At 45.4% G+C, this 22006-nt stretch overlaps 1 protein-coding gene and 1 non-coding gene across 2 annotated transcripts in view; both read left to right on the plus strand.

The window, feature by feature from the left end:
- STK32A (serine/threonine kinase 32A) overlaps nucleotides 1-22006 on the plus strand; it is a 168226-nt gene that overhangs the window by 121418 nt on the left and 24802 nt on the right. Inside the window, exons 7-9 of the mRNA XM_060240559.1 lie at nucleotides 492-581; nucleotides 8383-8480; nucleotides 14456-14572. Coding sequence (XP_060096542.1) covers nucleotides 492-581; nucleotides 8383-8480; nucleotides 14456-14572 — 305 coding nt within the window. The remainder of the gene's footprint in view (nucleotides 1-491; nucleotides 582-8382; nucleotides 8481-14455; nucleotides 14573-22006) is intronic.
- On the plus strand, nucleotides 4696-4762 carry TRNAI-GAU (transfer RNA isoleucine (anticodon GAU)). The gene has a single exon. It is a non-coding gene; the product is annotated as a tRNA-Ile (tRNA).

The raw sequence follows: 22006 nt of genomic DNA on the forward strand, positions 1-22006 counted from the left end.
AAAGATAGGCTTTCTCACAATGTTTATGCTAGTAGATTTTTTTTTGCTCACCAAATTAGAATTTTTACTCACAAGAGTTGACAGCTTAAAGGGAACATTGTGTCCTGATCCATGATTGCCTGTTCAGATAAGTGCTTGTTTATATGAACAGTTCTTAATGAAATGTGGGCCACAGTATTGAAGAGGAAAAGTTAAGAAAATGATGAGAGCAGATTTAAAAGATGTTGTAAAAATGACTGATGGTGTTGATCAACTCCTTTGCTTCCCTCTTCCCATATAATTATTTGTAATGCTTGAAAAGTCAAAAGAACATAGGTGATCATAATGGCTAATAACCAGCACTGGAATGGAACATTACCTACAAAGTGAAATGTTCATTTAAAAAAAAAAACAAATTGAAAGAAAGATACTGCTTTATTCACATGGATTGGGAGAAAAGTGAAATAAAAATATTTTAAATAAATTCAGTACATTATTTTCTTCTCTTTTAGGACATGTGCATATCACAGATTTCAATATTGCCACAGTCCTAAACAAAGACATGCAGGTCTCCACCATTGCTGGCACAAAACCATACATGGGTGAGTAGTTAACAGCTGACGTTCAGGTTACTTACTTGGGTATGACTTGTCATATATAGTTCTGGTTCTTAACTGAGGATATAGAGTGTTGATACATCTTCTTTAATCCACAACCATCACACTACACTTCCTCAGTCCTTTTAAAACCCCAGTTGCAAACAAATTACTACATATTTTTAGAAGTAAATTGCTAATGACGCCATTGTTCTGTCTGGTCTCTGATTAAACAGTTAGCAGTCCTGCAACCTGTTAAAAGAATGTTGGTATTAGATCAGGCAGGTTTTGGCGGGCTCAGATTCCCTCTCTGTCCATGAATAACTTCCCCTGTATATAGTGTTGCCAGGTCCAACTCAGGAAATAACTGAGGACTTTGGGGGTGGAGCCAGGAGACTTTGAGGATAGAGCCAAAAACAAGGTTGTGACAAGCATGATTGAACTCCAGACACAGTCCTGGCCATCACATTCCTTTTAAATGCCTTCCATCTATTGGAAATAATGGAGGAAGGGGGCATCTTCTTTTGGGGCTCATAGAATTGGACCTCTTGGCCCAATCTTTTTGAAACTTTGGCGGGGGGGGGGTGTTGAGGAGAGGCATCAGATGTTATGCTGAAATGCTGTTTCCTCTATCTCAAAAAACATCCTCCCCCGAGCCCCAGATACCCACAGATCAATTCTCCATTGTACCCTATGGGGAACCAATCTCCATAGGGTATAATGGAGTGCTCAGAGGACATCCCCCTCCCCTGCTTTCTGCTAACCCTGAATCGGGGGGAGGGCCTCCAAACTAGGGAATCCCCTGCCCCCAACTGGGGACTGTGCAACCCACAAAGAGCAATGCGAATAATAGAGCAGGAAAAAAGGTTGGAAACCCCTCGGCAAAGACCAGCCTCAAGAATGTACAAAATGTATTACAAAATTATAATGTTTAAAGATGTCTCAGTCATAAACAGTGTAACACCGTATAAAAGATCATGTAAGGAATGGTAGATACCCCACCCGAAGTCACTTCAAAAAGCTAAACAATGTCCAGAATTTCTTATCAGATGGGTGTAGGTAGCAATTCCAATGGTGAAGTTCTCCACGGAGACCAGTGCTCCTGATGCAGGCACATATAGTGATACGCGACACGGTTGTACTTTATCCCATATTTCGCATTAGCTTCTATGAGCTTTCAAGAAATACTTTACAGTTCAAATGCTATCGCTTCAGGTCACTTTAATTCAGTTTGGTCCTCCAAACCAGGGAATCTCCTGCCCCAAACTGGGGATTGGCAACCCTACCTGGGCATAAAAATTGAAATAATGGAAACTAGTTTCAAGGTGTACCAGTGGGGAAATCAACAGAAAAAAAATATTGTGAAATGTTTCACAAATGTAAACCACAAAGCCCTGGTATTAACAACAACAAAAAAGATACTTTAGAGAGTAGATATGTCATTCCTGCAGTCTAATCCCACTCACAGACATGGAAAGGCTGTTCTATATACCTCTCTTGTAGAAGTAGGGGGAAGGGGTGGGCTTTGCTGTGGCCGTGAGAGGGGAGAGAAGTCATACTGCCTCCTCCTACTTGCTTCATCAGGGTAGGGGTAGGGAAAGGCTATATATAGGTCATTGGTCACTCTCCCCCCATGGCAGTAGTGGTATGGGAAAAGTTGTTTGAGTAGACATGCAGGACAACTTAGGTGAACACTTGGAGGCATCTTTTAGAGCAGAGGTGTCAAACATACAGCCCATGGGCTGCATTCGTCCCGCACAGGACTCCAATCTGGCCCCTGAGCAACTTCCCTCTCCTGCTTCCATTTCCAGGGCTGGTGCTGCAACTGCATGGCTGCTTTCTTTTCCTCAGCTCCCTCAGTGGCTCTTTGCTTCCTGTGTACTGCCTCTAGCCTCCCTCCCTCCTTCCCCTCCCCCCCCCCGCTCTCTCACATAGACACACAGAGCTCTGAGGCTACTTCTTGCTTTGTGCGGGAGAGGTAGGAAGACAAGCCTCTCTCTCTCTCTCTCTCTCTCTGTCTCTCTCTCTCACACACACACACAGAGCTTTTGCTTCCTTCTTTGGGGCTGCTTCTCCTCTTTTGGGGAGGAAAGAGAGAGGGGGGGGAAAACAAATTTGGAGTCCCATAATGGCGGCTTCAGACCAACAATGTTTTATTCCAGGTATAAGCTTTTCTCTGCAAGCACACTTCTTCAGATGGCGGGTGGGCGGGTGGATTCTTTTGACAAGCATAATGCACATTGAGGAAATTATTTTGGATTATTCTGAAAAATTATGATTTTTTTTTTTTTAAGATTGGATTTCTCTGTTTCTATCTGGATTTGTTTTCTTTCAGAAAGACTTAGATTAGGAATTAGAACACTTGGATTGGTTCTTGTATCTTGGAGAATGGAGTGATTTTAGATGCCAAATGATAATATACTTTGGTATTGAGACTGGAAAATTAGCTCTCAGTTCAGTTCAGGAGGATGCATTGCCTTGAGCTTCATTATCAGTTGCAATTCAGCAGGTTCTAATCTCCCTTTAAATTTCCTTTGAAAGAGCACTGCTACTCTTAGGTCAGTAAATGAACACTCTGGTTTCTAATGTCAGACTTAAATCCATTTATTCTTTGCATCCTCCTGAAATGAATCCTCCTGGATGGAATCGAGACCTAGGTTTCCTGTCTTATTACCAATACTCCATGCCTACCACCCCTCTGCATATCACACCTAATCCAATCTATCCTACAAGATTATGCATGGGATAGAGAAGGTAGAGAAAGAAGTACTTTTATCCTTTTCTCACAATACAAGAACTCATGGACACTCAATGAAATTACTGAGCAGTTGGGTTAGGATAGATAAAAGAAAGTACTTCTTCACCCAAAGAGTAACACATGGAATTCACTGCTGCAGAAGGTGGTGGTGGCTGCAAGCATGAATGACTTCAAAAGGGAATTAGATAAACATATGAAGCAGAAGTCCATCAGTGGCTATTAGGCACAGAGTATAGATGGAACTCTCTGTCTGGGGCAGTGATGCTCTGCATTCTTGGTCCCTGGGAGGACAAGAGTGGAAGGGCTTTTAAGTGTCCTGGCCCTGCTCATGGACCTCCTGATGGCACCTGGGTTTTTTTTGCTACAGTGTGACAGAGTGTTGGACTGGATGGGCCATTGGACTGATCCAACAGGGCTTCTCTTATGTTCTTATATGCTATGGTCATTCACCTGCTATTTATTTATTTATTTATTTTAATGGACTTATATTCCGCCCTTTCCCATGAACAGGCTCAGAATGGAGAACAACATAATTTGAGCCACAGTCAGTACATACATATTAAAACCATTAAAACAACATAGTAAAACCATTAAAACAGTAGCATGACAGCATAGGTATTAGCAGAAAAACAACATCGCAGCAAGGGTGGCCAAGTAGATGGAATATGGACGCCTGCTGCCGCAACTGAAGGCCTGGCGGAATAGCTCCATCTTACGACCCCTACGAAAAGGTAGTAAGTCAGGTAGGGCCCAAATCTTCAGGGAGCTGATTCTACCAGGCACGATCAGAAGATGTTGTGAAATGGATTGTAATGATCTCTGGGGCACATATGGGGAGAGATGGTCCTTTATAAAGTTTGTATCTCAGGTTCCTTGTGTTACATTTTATGGCAAACATGGGTTGGCCCAACAAAGTGACATTTATGTCAGATCCAACCCTTATAACAAATGAGTTTGTTTTAGAGGGTGAGGGAGTAGTCCTCAAACCAAGCATGAAGCCTCAGTGCTGCTCTGTTTTTACATGTAGGGTTTGATTACCATATTTGTGACTCAGAAGGTATTAACTGTGATTACAGAGCACCTATGTTAAGGTGATTCCAGTTTTTTTCATTTGCAAGCCAGTTTGCTTTCTTAAGCCGACTAAGCATATGAGCAAAACTTGAATGCACAGCTTTTAAAAGCCAGACCTTCAGTGACTTCTGAAAAAAGGTGTATTAGTTATCTAGACTGTAACAAATATTTTATGAATGCTTAATCCTACAGTGGATCTTGTCGTATTTACTACAGAATCATGCAAGACTATTCAGTTAATATTTATTACCCAGACAAGAGATTACAGAAGGGTGAAAAGTGGGGAGGGACGGTAGCTCAGTGGTAGAGCATCTGCTTGATAAGCAGAAGGTCCCAGGTTCAATCCCTGGCATCTCCAAAAAAGGGTCCAAGCAAATTGATGTGAAAAATCTCAGCTTGAGACCCTGGAGAGCCGCTGCCAGTCTGAGTAGACAATACTGATTTTGATGGACTAAGGGTCTGATTCAGTATAAGGCAGCTTCATATGTTCAAGTGAGAAATAGTTTCTTTCACATTCTCTGTTATGTGCATTTAAGTGCAGATGCTTTACTACTAAGATTTATTATTTATTTTACATTCTTATCTATCTATCTGTCTGTCTGTCTGTCTGTCTGTCTGTCTGTCTAACTCTGCCCATACAGCTATTGTCCTAAGCAGAAATTAAAATAAAAATTATAAAAGAAAAAGCCTTATTTAATGTTATTTCTCTGGTAATTACTGCTCTATAAATTATTGCCACCGAAAGGGTGACAAGATCATTTGTGTCTGATAGTTGCCATGTCACCTGGGCTTTTGCATCAAGAAGCCCGGTATCTTCAGACAAAGGGGTGATCAGACTAGCCCTCAGCTCATTGTATATAGGGCACTCTACGCTCATGCTCAATGGTTTCTACTTTATCATACGAACATCTACACATTCTGTTTGTGTATGATACTTTGTTATATCTACTCTCCAGAACCTCTGAGGGATGGGCATTCATTCTTGCCAGTTACATATTTATCCTGCTTTTCTTCCATGGACCTCATGATAGCATATAAGATTACCCCCTTCTCCATTTAACTTTTGGAACAACTCCGTGAGACTGAGAGAAAATGACTACTAGACTAAGACAGAATGACTGACCCACAGTCACTCAGTGACCTACTACACTATAGGGGCTTTCCTCCCACCTGCTCCCTCATGAGAAATGTAACTTCCAGAGGTCAATAGAAGGGACCAAATATTTGTGTGTAACTGCTGACAGCAACCACTTACTGTTGGAAGTGGAGGGTTTTGCACTGTCTCCTGTCATGGAACCAAAGAGTTTTGACAGATAGAGGGGTCAGGACACACAGAGCATCCTTTCCTTCCTATCTGATACTTTCCTTTGAAGTAGGATGGTATTCTTAGGGATGCAATTTCCTCTGTTTCCACTCTCACACTTCCTCTTTCTCACACACACAAAAGAAGGTGCATGATCTCTCCATCTTGCTCCGTCATCTAGTTAGCAAGAATAGGTCATCTGTCCCTGTCTCTTATTTGCACACTCATGCATGTATTTCCTTTAATAACAGTTGTTTATCAGTCTTAGAACTTGTAATGTACTGAGAACCGAGACGGTTTGAAGGCAACATAGTTTATTCAGTAGCACATTACAAGAGAGAGAACACGCGGGCCGGGCCCCACTTATATACATTGCCCGGAACAGCCCCCTCATCCGACCAGGCCAATCCGGGTCGGTCAAACTTCCCGCCACAGATCTTGATGGGCGGGGCGTATGGCGAGCTCCATCCGGGGACCCAGGGGTTGCCTTCAGTCGCGATCGCCATGTGGCCTGATCACTTATGTTCAATACATAACAGAACTAATTGCTGACTCCATGTAACTTTGTTAAGTCTGCACCCACACCGAGCCCAAGCACTGCTGCCTTAAAGCCTTGAGCGCTGTGCTACTTTTATGTGATTCTCTGGAGGCAGCAAGTCCAGAGAATCCAACACTAACAACATATTTGAAGGGTAACTCCATTCTCCAACATCTTCTCAAAAGACAAAGCAGAAACCAAAAGAGTAGCAGTAATGTACTATAAACTAATAAAATAAATGAATGAATATCACATACATACAACAGAAAAATGAAAACTATATCAGGTAAATAAGAACAAAGGGGACCCAACAGATGTTGTTTACCTTAACTTCCAGAAAGCTTTTGATAAAGTTCCTCATCAAAGCAGGCCTGTATCCACAGGGGGGGGGGGGCTGTCGGGGCACTGCCCCCTGACTTCCAGGCAGGGCCCCCTTACTTTTGGGGGGGGGCAGTCTGCTCTGTCTTTCTTTTTGCCATGGCCAAGCCACTGAAGTACCATCACCGGCAGCCAGAGCTTGGAGAGCTGATGGGGGGACAGATGGAGCTGCTGGCTGCAAAGTGTTAGGGTGGGGGAGAGGGAGGTGGAATGAAAACCCTCTGCTTGCATGCAAGGTGTGTTCTCTTCTCAACTCCACAAAGTTTTAGGGTTGGCTTCTTCAACTTGGCCACTTTCAAAGCCTCCAGCTTTTGCACCCCTACCCAAGAAAGATTCTGAGAAGCTGTAAGCCCTGCAGTGGATGGGAAAGGGTGCCCCCTGACTTTTAAAAAAGCCCCCCGACTTTTAAAATCCTGGCTACAGCCCTTCATCAAAGGCTCCTTAGTAAGCTTGAGAGTCATGGAGTAAAAGGACAAGTCCTCTTGTGCATAAAAAACTGACTAATTAATATGAAACAGAGAGTGAGTATAAATGGCCAATCTTCGCAATGGAAGACGGTAAGCAGTGGGGTGCCGCAGGGCTCGGTACTGGGTCCCATGCTCTTTAACTTGTTCATAAATGATTTGGAGTTGAGAGTAGGCAGTGAAGTGGCTAAGTTTGCAGACGACACTAAATTGTTCAGGGTGGTAAGAACCAGAGAAAACTGTGAGGCACTCCAAAGGGATTTGTTGAGGCTGGGTGAATAGGTGTCAACGTGGCAGATGAGGTTCAATGTGGCTAAGAGCAAAGTAATGCACATTGGGGCCAAAAATCCCAGCTACAAATACAAGTTGATGGGGTGTGAACTGGCAGAGACTGACCAAGAGAGAGATCTTGGGGTTGTTGTAGATAACTCACTGAAAATGTCAATACAGTGTCCGATTGCAATAAAAAAGGCCAACGCTATGCTGGGAATTATTAGGAAGGGAATTGAAAACAAATCAGCCAGTATCATAATGCCACTGTATAAATCGATGGTGCGGTCTCATTTGGAATACTGTGTAAAATTCTGGTCACTGCACCTCAAAAAGGATATTATAGCATTGGAAAAAGTCCGGATAAGAATGATTAAAGGTTTGGAACACTTTCCCTATGAAGAAAGATTAAAACGCTTGGGGCTCTTTAGCCTGGAGAAACGTTGACTGCAGGGTGACATGATAGAGGTTTACAAGATTATGCATGGGATGGAGAAAGTAGAGAAAGAAGTACTTTTCTCCCTTTCTCACAATACAAGAACTTGTGGGCATTCAATGAAATTGCTGAGTAGTCGGGTTAGAACGGATAAAAGGAAGTACTTCTTCACCCAAAGAGTGATTAACATGTGGAATTCACTGCCACAGGAGGTGGTGGTGGCTACAAGCATAGCCAGCTTCAAGAGGGGTTTGGATAAAAATATGGAGCAGAGGTCCATCAGTGGCTATTAGCCACAGCATATTATTGGAACTATCTGGGGCAGTGATGCTCTGTATTCCTGGTGCTTGGAGATGGGGTGCAAAGTGGAAGGGCTTCTAGCCCCACTTGTGAACCTCCTTTTTTTTTTGGCCATTGTGTGACAGTGTGTTGGACTGGATAGGCCATTGGCCTAATCCAACATGGCTTCTCTTATGTTCTTAACAGTTGTATGCTTACACTACAGAATGATTTTATTTCCACAAGGGACAACAGAGCCTGTAGAACTGGTATAAGATTGCAATTTAAAGTAGAACGTTTTTTCCCCCAGCACCTGAGATGTTCAGCTCCACAAAACCTATTGGCTACTCCTATGCCGTTGACTGGTGGTCACTGGGTGTCACAGCCTACGAACTTCTTAGAGGCCGGGTACTGTACCATTCATGTCATTTTTAAAATGTCTAGAAATCATCTACATCAAAATCAGTATCCATTTTGTAACGTACTCATTAAAATTCCAGACAGATTCACTTCAGTCTAGCAGGCAAATTATCTGTCTGATAAATGTGAATTTCTAACATTGGAGTTATCATGAACTTTCAGTTTAGAAATTGCAAGGGGGGGGTGGTGGTGGTGGGTAGAATATGTCCTTAAAAATACAGTCATAGAATTGACCCTGTGGTTTGAGAAAGAAATGGACCACAGTGTGTGAATTAATAATCTAACACATTTCATGCTCTGACATGTCTTGCTTGTGGGTAGTAACTCTTTTGCAAAGTTTGCTGTATGTTGTCTGGCAGGTAACCAGTTGGTGAATTTCTTTTCCTGCAGGCTCCCAGAAGAGGGAGTAGATTTTTTTTGTTGACTGTAGTGTCACATTGAAATTCTGTTACTCTACAATGTTTGTGGTGATTTTGTGATGATGTATGCAAAGGTAGTTCCTTTGGGGTCTCAGAGAGCCAAGTTTGCAAGGGTGGGAGAAGCACATGTTTTGCTCAAGCTGTCAACCAGCACAAATTGCGAGTTGATAGTCAGCTGGATGAGCAACCGCAGTAGAAAAAACTTCCAACATGCTTCCGACTGTGCAGGCTTCTCCTCTGCTTCTGCATGTGGCCATCCAGGATTGTAGCTTGGTCTGTCTTCTAGCCATTTTTAATAGATGGAGGGTATTTGTGTGTATGTTTGCTTGATATAAATAAATGTATCTATAAACAATTAATTTTGAGGCAGAACAACACCCTCCATTGAGAGTAAATGCCACCCAATGATGTTCATTCCAGAAGCACTAATGGAATAAGATCTCAGGCAAAACATTGGTTCCCTGTCTTCCCCCACAAGCAACGTTTTGTGAAATGTTTTGGCTTATAAAAAGAAGGCAAGGAAATCCCTTCTGCTGATGAATCCCTTCCAGTGACAGAGATATGTCACAGCATTCAACCCAATATGTCCTCAGGGTTTTTTTTTAATTGCTTACTTTAGTGTCTTTTCTGATACACATAAGCATTATTAATTGCCTCTTGATAAAGTTGTTAACTAAAGTACAAACATTTAATAGTAAATGGCCGTCTAGTGCAGCAGCATCTGTCAGATATGGACTACTTAAAAACATTAACAGTCTCAGGGCTTGGTATAATACAAAACTCAAACGTTCACAACTACCCTCTGTACAGGAATTATAAGGTATTCAGCATTCTTCTCTGTATTAAACAAAAGATCTTGGAAATAAAGATGGCTTATTCTGAAATCCGAATACCAATAAAACATTTTCCCTCTCCCCAGACTCTTTTGGTATGCTTTCTAACATTCCCAGTGATCTAGAGATGTAGTAGCCAACCTCTTTGGCAAATGGGCCCACAATTGCCAAGTCAAATTCAAGAAATATCTGGGAACTTTGGGGGTGGAGCCAGGAGACTTTGGGGGTGGAGCCAGGAAACATTAGGGGTGGAGCCAAGATCAAGGCTGTGACCAGAATCATTGAACACCAAAGGGAGTGCTGGCCATAACATTTAAAGGGACAGCACACCTTTTCAATTCCTTCCTTCCATAGGAAATAATGGATAGGGGCACCTTCTTTTGGGGCTCACAGAATTGGACCCCCTGGTCCAAACTTTTTGAAACTTGGGGGGTATTTTGGGGAGATGCACTAGATGCTATACTGAAAATTTGATGCCTCTACCCCAAAAAACAGCCCCCCCAGAGCCCCAGATACCCGCGGATCAATTCTCCATGATTTTCTATGGGAATAAATCTCCATAGGGAATAATAGAGTTCCCAGCAGACATTTCCCTCCCCTCCCCCCACTTTCTGACGACCCTAAAGCAGGGGGAGGGCCTCCAAACCGGGGGACCCCTGCCCCCACCTGGGGATTGGCAACCCTAGCCCACAAGTCAAGACCAAAACATGAGGGAGTATTGCCCTGTTGCATATTACATTACATACAAAGCGTCTTGCATTTACAGTGTTGTATGCATGTAGTTTACGAAGAGAGCATTAGACAAGCACAGGGTAGGAGGGCCTGAATGCCTATTGAAAGTGCTGTTGCTCCTGCCACAAATTCCTATAACTAGGTCTTCTTGTGGTGCTTAGATGGTCATCTGTGGCCTTAATAATTTAACTTGCTCTTCCAGAAACTGCTGACAACAACCACAATAGAGTAAGTGATGCTGCTGCAATTCTGCATTTCGTTTGGACAGGTCTCACATTTTCATGGTGAGAATCATATATATTCAGGGGTCAGCCACCTCCTCAGAGATAAAAGTGGCAGCATATCTCTGCACTAGTTCCAACTCCAGAAAATAAATTAGAAATAAAATATTTAAATATTTCAAGGCATATGAGAAGGGGTTTGTTTTGTTCTGAAAAATAACCTCAGCAATAAATTGATTTCTTATGAATGCAGGCTGTTAGTGAAGTGCCAGTTAGACACCTGTGCAAACCCTTGATCTCTGCTGTTCCATTCAGTTTTGTTTTTTAAATGTAACTCTGTTTTTGTTGCCAGCCTTTCCTGCACTGATCTAGTTGCTTCCGTTGAATTAGGCTCCCCAGTGACAGTAATTTAATTGAGAAAGGAAGGGCCTGGGGAGTTGAGGGTGGGAGAGTGTGAGCTCTGTGTAAAACAGCACAGCTTTTCCAGATTGCCTTAATGTTCCATTTTCATCCCCTGATGTTACCATTTCCCCCCTTGTGTCTAGACAACTTGCTGCCCCAGTCTTTCCTCCCCCCCCCTTTCTCCCCTAAACTAGCTTTTCCCATACTTTCTGTTTTCCATTGCCTTTTGTTCAGAAACTGAACATTTTTTCCCACCTCATGGACTGCCACCCATAGCCTGCTCAGAAAGGTGGCAAACTTTTAAAAATATTTGGGTGGCGAACTTTTAAAAATATTTGTATGCTAGCATTGAAACATTCCAGTGCTGAAGGGTACCTGCGCTGAAACCAGGCCTGTAGCTACCGGAGGGACTGTGGAGGTACTGTCCCCCCCCCACTTCCAGGCAGGGCCCCCTGACTTCCAGTGGGGCTGCCTGCTTTTTTTTGCCATGGCTGAACTGCCAAAGTTTAAGTTTAATTTGATTTATACCCTGCCCTCCCTGCCAAGGCGGGCTCAGGGCGGCTTACAACAGATCATAGAACAATGATTGCAATCATAAAATCAATAAAATCATTAAACAATATAAATTAAAAACAGTATACAGTTGGTGCTAAATTAGATGTTGCTCATTCTCAAGATGACAGTTGTTTCAGGATTCTCCTACAGTCAACTGAAAGCTTGCCGGAAGAGAACGGTCTTACAGGCCTTGCGGAACTGAGCGATGTCCCGCAAGGCCCTAACCTCTTCCAGCAATTGGTTCCACCAAGAGGGGACTGCCATTGAAAAGGCCTGATCCCTGGTGGTTGACAGTCTCGCCTCTTTCAGTCCGGGAATCACTAGGAGATGTTGGGATTCAGATCTCAGCACTCTCTGGGGAATGTGTGGGGACAGACGGTAAATGGGTCCTCAGCCATATAGATCTTTAAAGGTAATAACCAGCACTTTGTAACAAATCCGGTACACTATTGGTAGCCATTGTTTTAGGGTTGGCTGCAACTTGGCAACTTTCAGAGCCTCCAGTTTTTGCCCCTACCCCCCAAAAGCTTCTGAGAAGCAGCAAGCCCTACAGTGGATAGAAAAGGGTGCTCCCCAACTTTTAAAATCCTGGCTATGGCCCTGGCTGAAACAAACAGTCCCATTGAGAGGCCTGAAACCAGCTCCTGTAGCTCAACTTATACAGGAAGCTAGAGATCATTGCAGAATCTTTCCCATACTTCCTCAGAAATAGAAATCACTGACTAGAAAGGTACTCTTAGAGGTGTGCAGGTTAGCATATGAAATGGGTGGAACCATGGGTGGAACAAGATACATGCTAATGATTTGTCTGAGCAGGTGGCACTACCCATAACAGTGGAGGGAGAATGCCCTACCATAAAACAAGAAATAAGTTCACCTAGTGTATCTGAGAGTGTACAGAGTACTGATGGACCTCGGAGGTTTCATTGCCTATGCTTTAGGGGGAGTGTTAGCATATGAAATGCTCAGTAAGGCATGAGGCAAGTGAAGCATGCTGATCTGTCAGCTAATGTCATAATAGATGACATCGGTATTCTAGTAAGGCTCTGCCAAGTAAGAACTGGTTCTAACCGGGTGGATGATGCAATAAGGTGATGAGTGCAGAATGACTCAGCACTGGAAGCTCATTGGTACAGTGACTACTGGCATTTGTATATATGTAAGGCTATGCTATACATAACTACCCCTACTACTCTATGATTGTCTGGCGGAGCACTTTGATGGAGAGTCTGTATATATGTAAATAAACCTGTATATAGTTAAGTACACAGAGTGTTGTTGGACTGTGTCTTACTATAGCAGCTCACCTACGTGGACTGTTGGTGCTTTATGTGGACTGGTGGTGGTAAGACTAGGCAGTCACACATCTGCTCACTCATACAATGACAATGCATTTGGTATATACTGAGCTGTATTTATTCAACCGAATATAGATTAGTCAATCTGATTCGGCTACTGATATACCCATGTCCAAATGAAAACTGATCTTTGGCTTTTATTCAGGCATGCCTAGAAGCTATTTAAAGAGACCACAGTCTATTTAAATGCCTTCTGAGTTCACTCACTGAGTTGTGCTGTTGAGACGGTGTGACTCAGCAAGTGAACTGAATAGTTAGATTAGAAAGTTTAAATACCTTGAGTTCACTCGCCAGCTTGTGCTGCTGTGGTAGCAAAACTTGGCAAGTGAACTGAAGGCAAAGTTTAAATGCTTTTAGTTCACTTGCAGAGTCGCAGCACCACTGCATCTCAACTTGACAATTGAACTCAGAAGACATTGAAATTAAATTTAAGCTCAGAAGGCATTTATATTTAAATTCTCAGAAGGCATTTAAATATAAACTCGACTTGGTGAGTAAACTCAGAAGGCATTTAAATTTAGCAGGGGAGGGTTGCCATAGGGTATAATGGAGCTGACTAAATTCTGGTTTCCTGAATATTTATCCAAATATCAATACAAAACCAATACTGATATTTGGGAATACCAATATTTTTCGGTCCAATAGACTTCCGTTGGGGGAAAGAATTTGTTTCTGCACACCCCTAGTACTGCTTTGATCTCTACTAAGTTCACCCAAGCAATCTGAGAGAAATTGCTTGGTTTGCTTGGTGATTCTGAGTCAGTCTTAAAAGGTGACCTTGAAGAAAGAAAAATTCTGCAACTCAAGTTCCTTAAAAACCAGTTCTTGTTAAGTTTATCAGAGAGAGACTGAAGAAGATGCACATATTAAGCATAAGCCTCAGCTGGGGAAGGGAGGGAGGGGAAAGCAATATTTTGGCTACTTTGAATGCCTTGGATCCCGTTCTCACCTAGAGTAGATGTACGGAAGCTAATGGGGCTACTCTCATGTCAGGGGATCATGCCCTGCTCATGTGTTCTGGGGCAGGATCATCCTGAAATTGTGGTGGTGTGTGATAGGCAGGGAATGTACTTCAGTGAGGATTATGCAGCCCTCTTGAGGCTGCCTGAAACACTGCAGTGCTTCAGCACCTGTGCAAAGAAAAAAAACAGACCTCCCCAGATAATCAGTTGTCAATGTGGAGGTAAACAAACAGAACCATGATGGGGGGGGGGGATGTTGGGGGGAACATGTAAGGGTGAACTGAACACACAAATAGTGCAATCATCAAAATTGCCATGACGTCCATGAAAATCTGAAAGGCAGCTACAATCTGGAAAACGCCAGTGAGTGTCTGTTTGGAGACTTCTTTCCATAATAGCTCTAAAACTGAGAGATTAGATTTGTGTTGCTGGACAGAAGGTAAGGTTCAAAATTGTTTTTTTGCTTCCTCACCCCCCCCAGAGGCCATATCATATCCGCTCCAGTACTACTGCTATGGAAATTGCCCATGTGTTCAAGACAGCCACAGTAATGTATCCTGCTGCTTGGTCAAAGGATATGGTGTCATTAATCCAAAAGGTGAGTGTACTGTGGAGGCAGGTTAACCCAGACACAGGTAAGAATTGTGTACTTTAATGGAAGTCCAGTAAGGCAGGAATGAGACATGTTAGACATAGTGTTTCATCTATACCTTGTGACTAATGGATCTCTGCTCCATATGTTTATCCAGTCTCCTCTTGAAGCTGTCTATGGGTGTTTTCCCACAGAGCTTACCTCGGAGCGACGTCCCTCTTCACCGCGCAGCGTCTGCGCGGATTTCCCACCAACTGCTCCACATAACCAGGAAGAGCCGCGACTTTTGCGTCGCTAACGTAAACTGGTTTTTAGCGGTTTACATCTGCGACGCAAAAGGTCCGGCACTTCCTGGTTATGCAGAGCAGTTGGTGGGAAATCCGCGCAGACGCTGCGCGGTGAAGAGGGACGTCGCTCCGAGGTAAGCTCTGTGGGAAAACGCCCTAAGTTTGTAGCTGCTATCACTTCCATCACTTCAGGCTGCATTCCTGCAGCAATGAATTCCATGTGTTCGTTACTCTTTTTTTAACTTTTCAAAAGTTTATTGAAATCTCAATAAAATACAACAAGTTGAACTTGATGAAAATAGATAAATGAGTATAAGGCTTTGGTACAGAGTACATGTCATTCTGCAGTACAGAATTAAAGATACATAAATAAGTAAAAACTACTGCTTGTAATATTATAAACAATTCTAACATGAGAAAGCATGCTTAAAGTTATAAGGAGGCCATATTCAAATATCAGTCCAAACACATATATACAGAAAAAGAAGGAAAGGAAGAAGGGGGTGGGGAGACTAGATGAGTTGAGAGCTAAAGAAGAATATAGAAAAAAAATTAGAGGATTTAGAGTGAACAAAAATTTTGCCATAAAACAAAAACAGCGCCCAAAGGCTATGCAGCTAGGAGTTAAAAGAGGAGCACAGACATACAAAAGGGGTTGTAAGGAGGAATTTCCTGAGAAGTAACATAGTCAACAAAGGGAAACCATTTAGAATAGAAATCAGAAGAATTGGAGTGCTGCAGATTGGAGTGAATTGTTTTCCATTGTGCAGCGATCCCACACTTTGGCAAAGCAGGTAGTCAATGTCGGTAGAGGCTTTCCAGAAAGAGGCAATTGAAGCCTTGGCACCAACTAGTAGGCTAGTAATCAGTTCTTGGCGAGCTTTAGGGATAGAGAGAGACCCCCAATAATTCAGAAAGATCAGAGAGGGATTAAGGGGTATCCAGTGGGAAGCGATAAGTTCAGTTGAGTGAAGAACTTCATTCCAAAATTTGATAACTGAAGGGCATTAGTTATTCTTTGAATGAAGAAATACTTCTTTTTATCTGTTCTAATATAACTATTCATTAATTTCATTGAGTGCCTGTGAGTTCTTAAATTGTGAGAAATATCCCATGCATAATTTTGTAAACCCCTATTATGTCATCTTGCAGTCATCATTTCTCCAAGCTAAAGAGCCCTAGCTAGATCTTGGAACTTTCATCATAGCGAAGGTGTTCCATCCCCATAATCATTTTAGTTGCCCTTCTCTATACCTTTCCCAAGAGAGCCAATTTGGTGTAGTGGTTAAGTGCGTGGACTCTTATCTGGGAGAACCGGATTTGATTCCCCACTCCTCCACTTGCACCTGCTGGAATGGCCTTGGGTCAGCCATAGCTATCACAGAGGTTGTCCTTGAAAGGGCAGCTGCTGTGAGAGCCCTCTCAGCCCCACCCACCTCTCAGGATGTCTATTGTGGGAGGAGAAGATAAAGGAGATTGTAAGCCGCTCTGAGTCTCTGATTCAGAGAGAAGGGCGGGGTATAAATCTGCAATTCTTCTTCTTCTATAACATCTTTTATAAGGTGCACTGACCAAAACTGTACACAGGATTCCAAATGAGGCTGCACCATAGATTTATACAGGGGCATAATGATACTGGCTGATTTGTTTTCAGTCTCCTTCCTAATAATCCCCAGCATAGCAGTTGCCTTTTTTATTGCAGTCACACATTAAGTCAACTTCTTCAGAGAGTTATCTAACAGGACTCCAAGGTCTGTATCCTGGTCAGCCTCCATCAGTTTGGACCCCGTCAACATACATTTATTGTTAGCTGTTTTGGCTCCAATGTGCATTACTGTGCACTTGCCCACATTGAACCTCACTTGCCACATTGATTTCCACTCATCCAGCGTTGACAGATCCCTCTGGAGCTCCTCACACTCCTCCCTGGTTCTCACTTAGTGTCATCTAACTTAGTGTCATCTGCAAACTTAGACACTTCACTGATTACTCTCAAATCCACTGCATCTCCAGCTAGTTTTCTGCTGCTAAAGTATTTGAGGAAATTGTAATTGTCGGTCTATGTTTTTTGCAATATATCACTCATAGTTCCCTTTTCCACCAGCGTAATCACTGACGTGTTTATTTGCCAGAACCTGTGCTCCCTTTTATTTACCCAGGTCTAGCGCTGGCCTTTCCAGCGCCCCAGGCCAAAAGCGGGTCCCTGCTAAAAAAATTTTTTGGTGCGCTGTGCACGCGGCCTGAAAACATCACTAAAAGTGATGTCATCAGGGTGTGCGCTCCCCGCCAGTGCTCCACGCGGTCCTCTTGCCCCCTGCTTCAAAGGGAACCAGCTGGTTTCCTTTGAAGCAAGGGATGGGAGGGCCGCGGAGCACTGGCGGGGAGCATCTTTGACTGGGTGGCAGCGGCAGCGGGCTGTGCGCGCTCCCCGCCAGCACTCCATGTGGCTCCCTTTGAAGCAAGGGGTGGGAGGGCCGCGCGGAGCACTGGTGGGGAGCGCCGCCGCCCAGCCAAAGACGCTCCCCGCCAGTGCTCTGCGCGGCCCTCCTGCCCCTTGCTTCAAAGGGAGCCAGCTTCAAAGGGAGCCACATGGAACACTGGCGGAGAGCTCGCGGACCGTGTCTTCGTCTGTGCGGTAGCGGGCCCCCGAAGAGCGCCCCGAAGAGCCGGTGCCCTAGGCAGCTGCTGAATGCTGCCTAATGGACATGCCGTCTCTGTATTTACCTCATGCAGACTGGTCTTCTATCACTTAAAGGAATCCTTCTTACCTTTTACTGCTTCCATTACTTTGTTCATTAATCATGCAGGCCTTTTTAATGCCTATTTGTACCTTTCCTAATCTGTGGTATACATTGTATCTTAGCTTCCAGTATTGTAGTTTGAAGCAGTCTCCAAGCTTCCCAAAGGGATATCACCCTCCGTATTTTCAGTAACTGTGCCATGGAGCAGATGGTTCTGCGACCATCTGCTCCATGGCGCAGTCATTGAGAATGTCTAGAAACTGATCTGGAATAACTAGAAACTGACTTGAACACATATTGATCCAATGGGTAGTTAAAATCATAAATTATGACACAGTTATTTCATCTAGCTGCTTTTCTTAATCCTTTTGCTGTTTTTAAATCATCCTCTAAACTTTGATCTGATGGGTAATAATAAACTCTCAGAGTTAAGCTTCCTGCTGAGCCCACTATTTCCATCCATAATGTTTCTGTAAGAGAATCTATTTCTCTTAGATCTTCTTCGTGGTCTCTGTGCAGTCCCACACATGGGTCTTGCCGCAGGCAACGGATCCATACCTCGGAGCTCCAATAGCTCGCCTATAACATCTTTTGGCGCGCTTTCCTCCCGCTCTGGGGAGCAGGCAGCGACCGCGCATGCCTGGAGCGGGGGGAGAGCGCCCATTCCACCCAGTTTCTTTCCTACCGCCGCCCGGACAACACCTTCCTCGCTGCGTTCCTCCTTAGCTCGTCCATTACCTCATCCTTTCGACCTTTTTCCTCCTGGTATCGTATTTTCCTTTTCTTATATCTTCGCTTTCGTCCCGAAAAATCTAAAAAAAAAAAAAAAAAAACCGTTTCTGCGCTATCTTTCCCCTTTTCTCCCTTCCCCCCCTCCCTTGTCCGGAGCGCATGGAAGGGAAAGTTACCTTCAAAAAGTACACGCGCTGTGGGACCAAAATCCCTACTTCAGACGGCCACAGCCACTGCCTTTTTTGCTTGGGGGAATCTCACCGAGTTGATTCCTGCCCTCATTGTGCGAACTTCGGAAAGCAGGCCCGGAAAAACCGTGCGGCAAGGCTCCGGAGTTTCCTGATTGAATTGTCCTTAAGGGCTATGCCCGCATCGGACTCGCCGCCTCCCCAACAACAAGCGGGAGATTCGGCTTCTACGGACGTGTCTCTCTCCAAACAGAAACACAAGTCCGATAAAAGGTCTTCGAAGCACGCCGAGACCGGCCATAAGGCTTCGAAGAAATCGCGCCATTTGGAATCTACGGATCCGGCGCACAAAAAATCTCGTCCTTCCGGATCGGCCGATTCGGCTCCGAGGAAACTCCACTCGCACTCGGCTCCCAAGAAGCCTCAGGCTCCAATCTCGACTTCGACGTCTATGGATCCTGCGACTCCAACACAACCTGCTCTTCCGCCTGAGTTGTCGGTTCCGTCGGACGTCATCACCGACATGCCCCAACTGACACCTCACACATCCACAGCAGTGGAGGTCATACCAGTCCACTCTCGTTCGCCTTCGGTGCACAGCGTGGTCCCGACCGACTTTCTTGAACCCGATCTCACCACCGAGTCTACCCAGACCTACCTTAAACCTCCGCTTCGAATCGGATCCTTCCGAGACATCGGGATTTCTCCCCTGTATAAGGACTTCCGAGACATCGGGATCTCTCCCCTCTACAAGGACTTGGCCGCTCAGGCCTCCAACAAGGGTCGCTCTCGCTCACCCTCACGTCGAGCCCGATCCCGGTCCCCGCTCCTCAAGGACCGCTCCAGGTCACCACGTCGGCGCCGAGACTCCGACTCCTCGGATTATTATCGCGACTACTATGCCACTCCCAGATACGACCGTCACTACTCTCGTTTCCATCGTCCTTCTCGGTCTCCATCTCTGGAGGGTTCAGCTTATTCCCCATACCGCTACGAGGACTCTCCTAGACCCCGCGATCGACTCCGTGACTTCTCCCGACGACTCCGTGACTCTCCACGGGCTCGTGGTTTCGACCGTGACTTCTCTTCTCCTTGACCCCGTGATTACTCTCGAGATCGGATCCGAGAGCCACGCCCCCGTGGCTTCGACCGTGACCTCTCTTCTCGATCCCGCGATCAAGATCGGACCCGAGAACATGACTATCCTCGGGCTCGGATCCGAGAGCCTGATTACTCTCGCTACTCCCCTCGACTCCGTGATAGGCTTCGGGAATGCGTACGTCTCTCCGATCTACAGCGATCCCAGGACCACCACCAGGCAGAGGACGCTAGACCGCGCACTCCATCAGCCTCGGCCTCGATTGCCCCTCCGGTCTCCACTCCTACAGACCAACCTGCTCAGACAGTGAAACCTAAGACCGTTCCTTCGGACCCGATCCGGCCTCCACATCCTCCCTCCGGTGAGGATTCCCGCTCCGACCCTGAATCGTCAGCATCGTCAGACTCTGAGGACCGCCCTGACTCGGTAGCCTCGGACTCGGTACCACAGCCCCGACTCTCTCCATCAGATGCGTCCAAGGCCTATCTCCATCTAATCACCACCATGGCCGAAGCCCTCAACATTACTCTTCCGTCGGGCTCACCTAAGGTCTCTGACGTTGTACACGACCTCGTGCAAACGGACTTTCCACCTGGCTCATTGCTTCCTATGCTTCCGGTGCACCTCGAAGGCCTCCGAAACCTGGGACAAACCTGCCTCGGTCCCACCAACCGCTAAACGCTTTGACTCTCTCTACAGAGTTCACGCTCCTGAGGCTAAATTTCTTGCTTCTCATCCGGCACCCAACTCGATTATCGTGCACTCAGCCACTAAGGCCAAGCCGTCCAGACATCCGACACCTCCTGACCGTGAAGGCAGGAAATTAGACACCCTGGCAAGAAAGATATTCAACCTTGCCTCCACAAATTCTAAACTGAACAATTATTTAGCCTACTTTTCGGCTTATGTCTTCAACTTGGCCAACCAATTTACGCCTCTTATTCCCGCCCTTCCTGAACCCTCCCAAAGAACGGCCTCCGGCTTGGTATCAGAGCTCTCTAGAGTGTCGAAGCAACAGATCAACACCATACGCCATGCTGTCTCCTGCTCTTCCAGGGTCTTTGCGTCCTCTGTTGCCCTACGTCGCCACGCCTGGCTGAGGTCCACAAATTTACAACCGGACATTAAACAAAAGATCGAAGACCTCCCCTTCGATGGCCTCGGCCTTTTCCATGCTTCTACTGACGAGGTCCTAGCCTCGGTGGATGACGGCCGCAAGCGTGCTAAGCGCTTGGGAGTTTCCCAACCGTTCTCCCAGCATTCCAACCGTGCAAAGCCCTGGAGACCATCATTTCAAAGGCGCCAAAGGTCACCTAAGCGTCCTGATTTCTGGAAGAGAAAGACTGGCCAGCAGAAACCTCAGTTTCAACAGAGGCCGCGGTCACAACAGCCTAAAAAGTCCTCCCTTCCTTCTAAACAGTCTCTTTGACTTTCCCGAACCGTTTTTCCAAACACGTCTGTCACCATTCCTTCCCACTTGGAACTCGATAACAACCGATTCCTGGGTGCTGACCATCGTGCGTCTAAGTTACGCAATCGAGTTCATTTCTCCACCTCGCCACCACTATTTCACAGCTACCCCTCCGTCCTCTCTCCTCCGTCAGGAGATTCTGGACTTGCTCCACAAGGAAGCCATCGAGCCCATTCCCCCCCTACATCGGGGGACAGGCTTCTATTCAAGATACTTCCTAGTTCCCAAGAGGGATGGAGGAAGGCGTCCCATTCTAGATCTAAGGAAGCTCAACAAGCACATCGCATACAGGAAGTTCAGAATGATCTCCCTGCAGTCCATCTTGCCCCTTATTCCCAGGAATTCCTGGATGGCTTCCCTAGACCTTCAGGACGCTTACTTCCATGTGACCATTCGACCTCAACATCGGAAGTATCTGCGATTTGCCATGGGCCCGGACCACTACCAATATGTGTCCCTACCTTTCGGCCTTTCCACTGCGCCGCGCGTGTTCACCAAGTGCATGGCGGTTGTGGCAGCTGCGCTTCGCACTCGGAACATCCCAGTCTTCCCATACATCGACGACTGGCTCCTTGTGGCCCCGACACAACAGCAATTGGAGCACAACCTCGACACAGCTCTCACTCTTCTGAGCTCCCTGGGCCTTCGCGTGAATGCATCAAAATCGCACCTCACACCTACCCAGGACCTCAAGTTTATAGGCGCCCTTCTCTGCACCTCTCTGCATCGAGCCTTTCTTCCCGAGGATCGGGCACACACTATTATTGCCCTAGCCAAGTCAGTTCAACAACAACCTCGTCAGTCTGCGTTCACAATCCAACGCCTGCTGGGCCTTATGGCCACTACTACATCTGTCCTTCATTTTGCCAGACTGCGAATGCGACAACTACAAACCTGGTTTGTCCGAGCTTACCACCCTCAA

The sequence above is a fragment of the Heteronotia binoei genome, chromosome 5 (assembly GCF_032191835.1).
Source record: "Heteronotia binoei isolate CCM8104 ecotype False Entrance Well chromosome 5, APGP_CSIRO_Hbin_v1, whole genome shotgun sequence".
Classification (NCBI taxonomy): domain Eukaryota; kingdom Metazoa; phylum Chordata; class Lepidosauria; order Squamata; family Gekkonidae; genus Heteronotia; species Heteronotia binoei.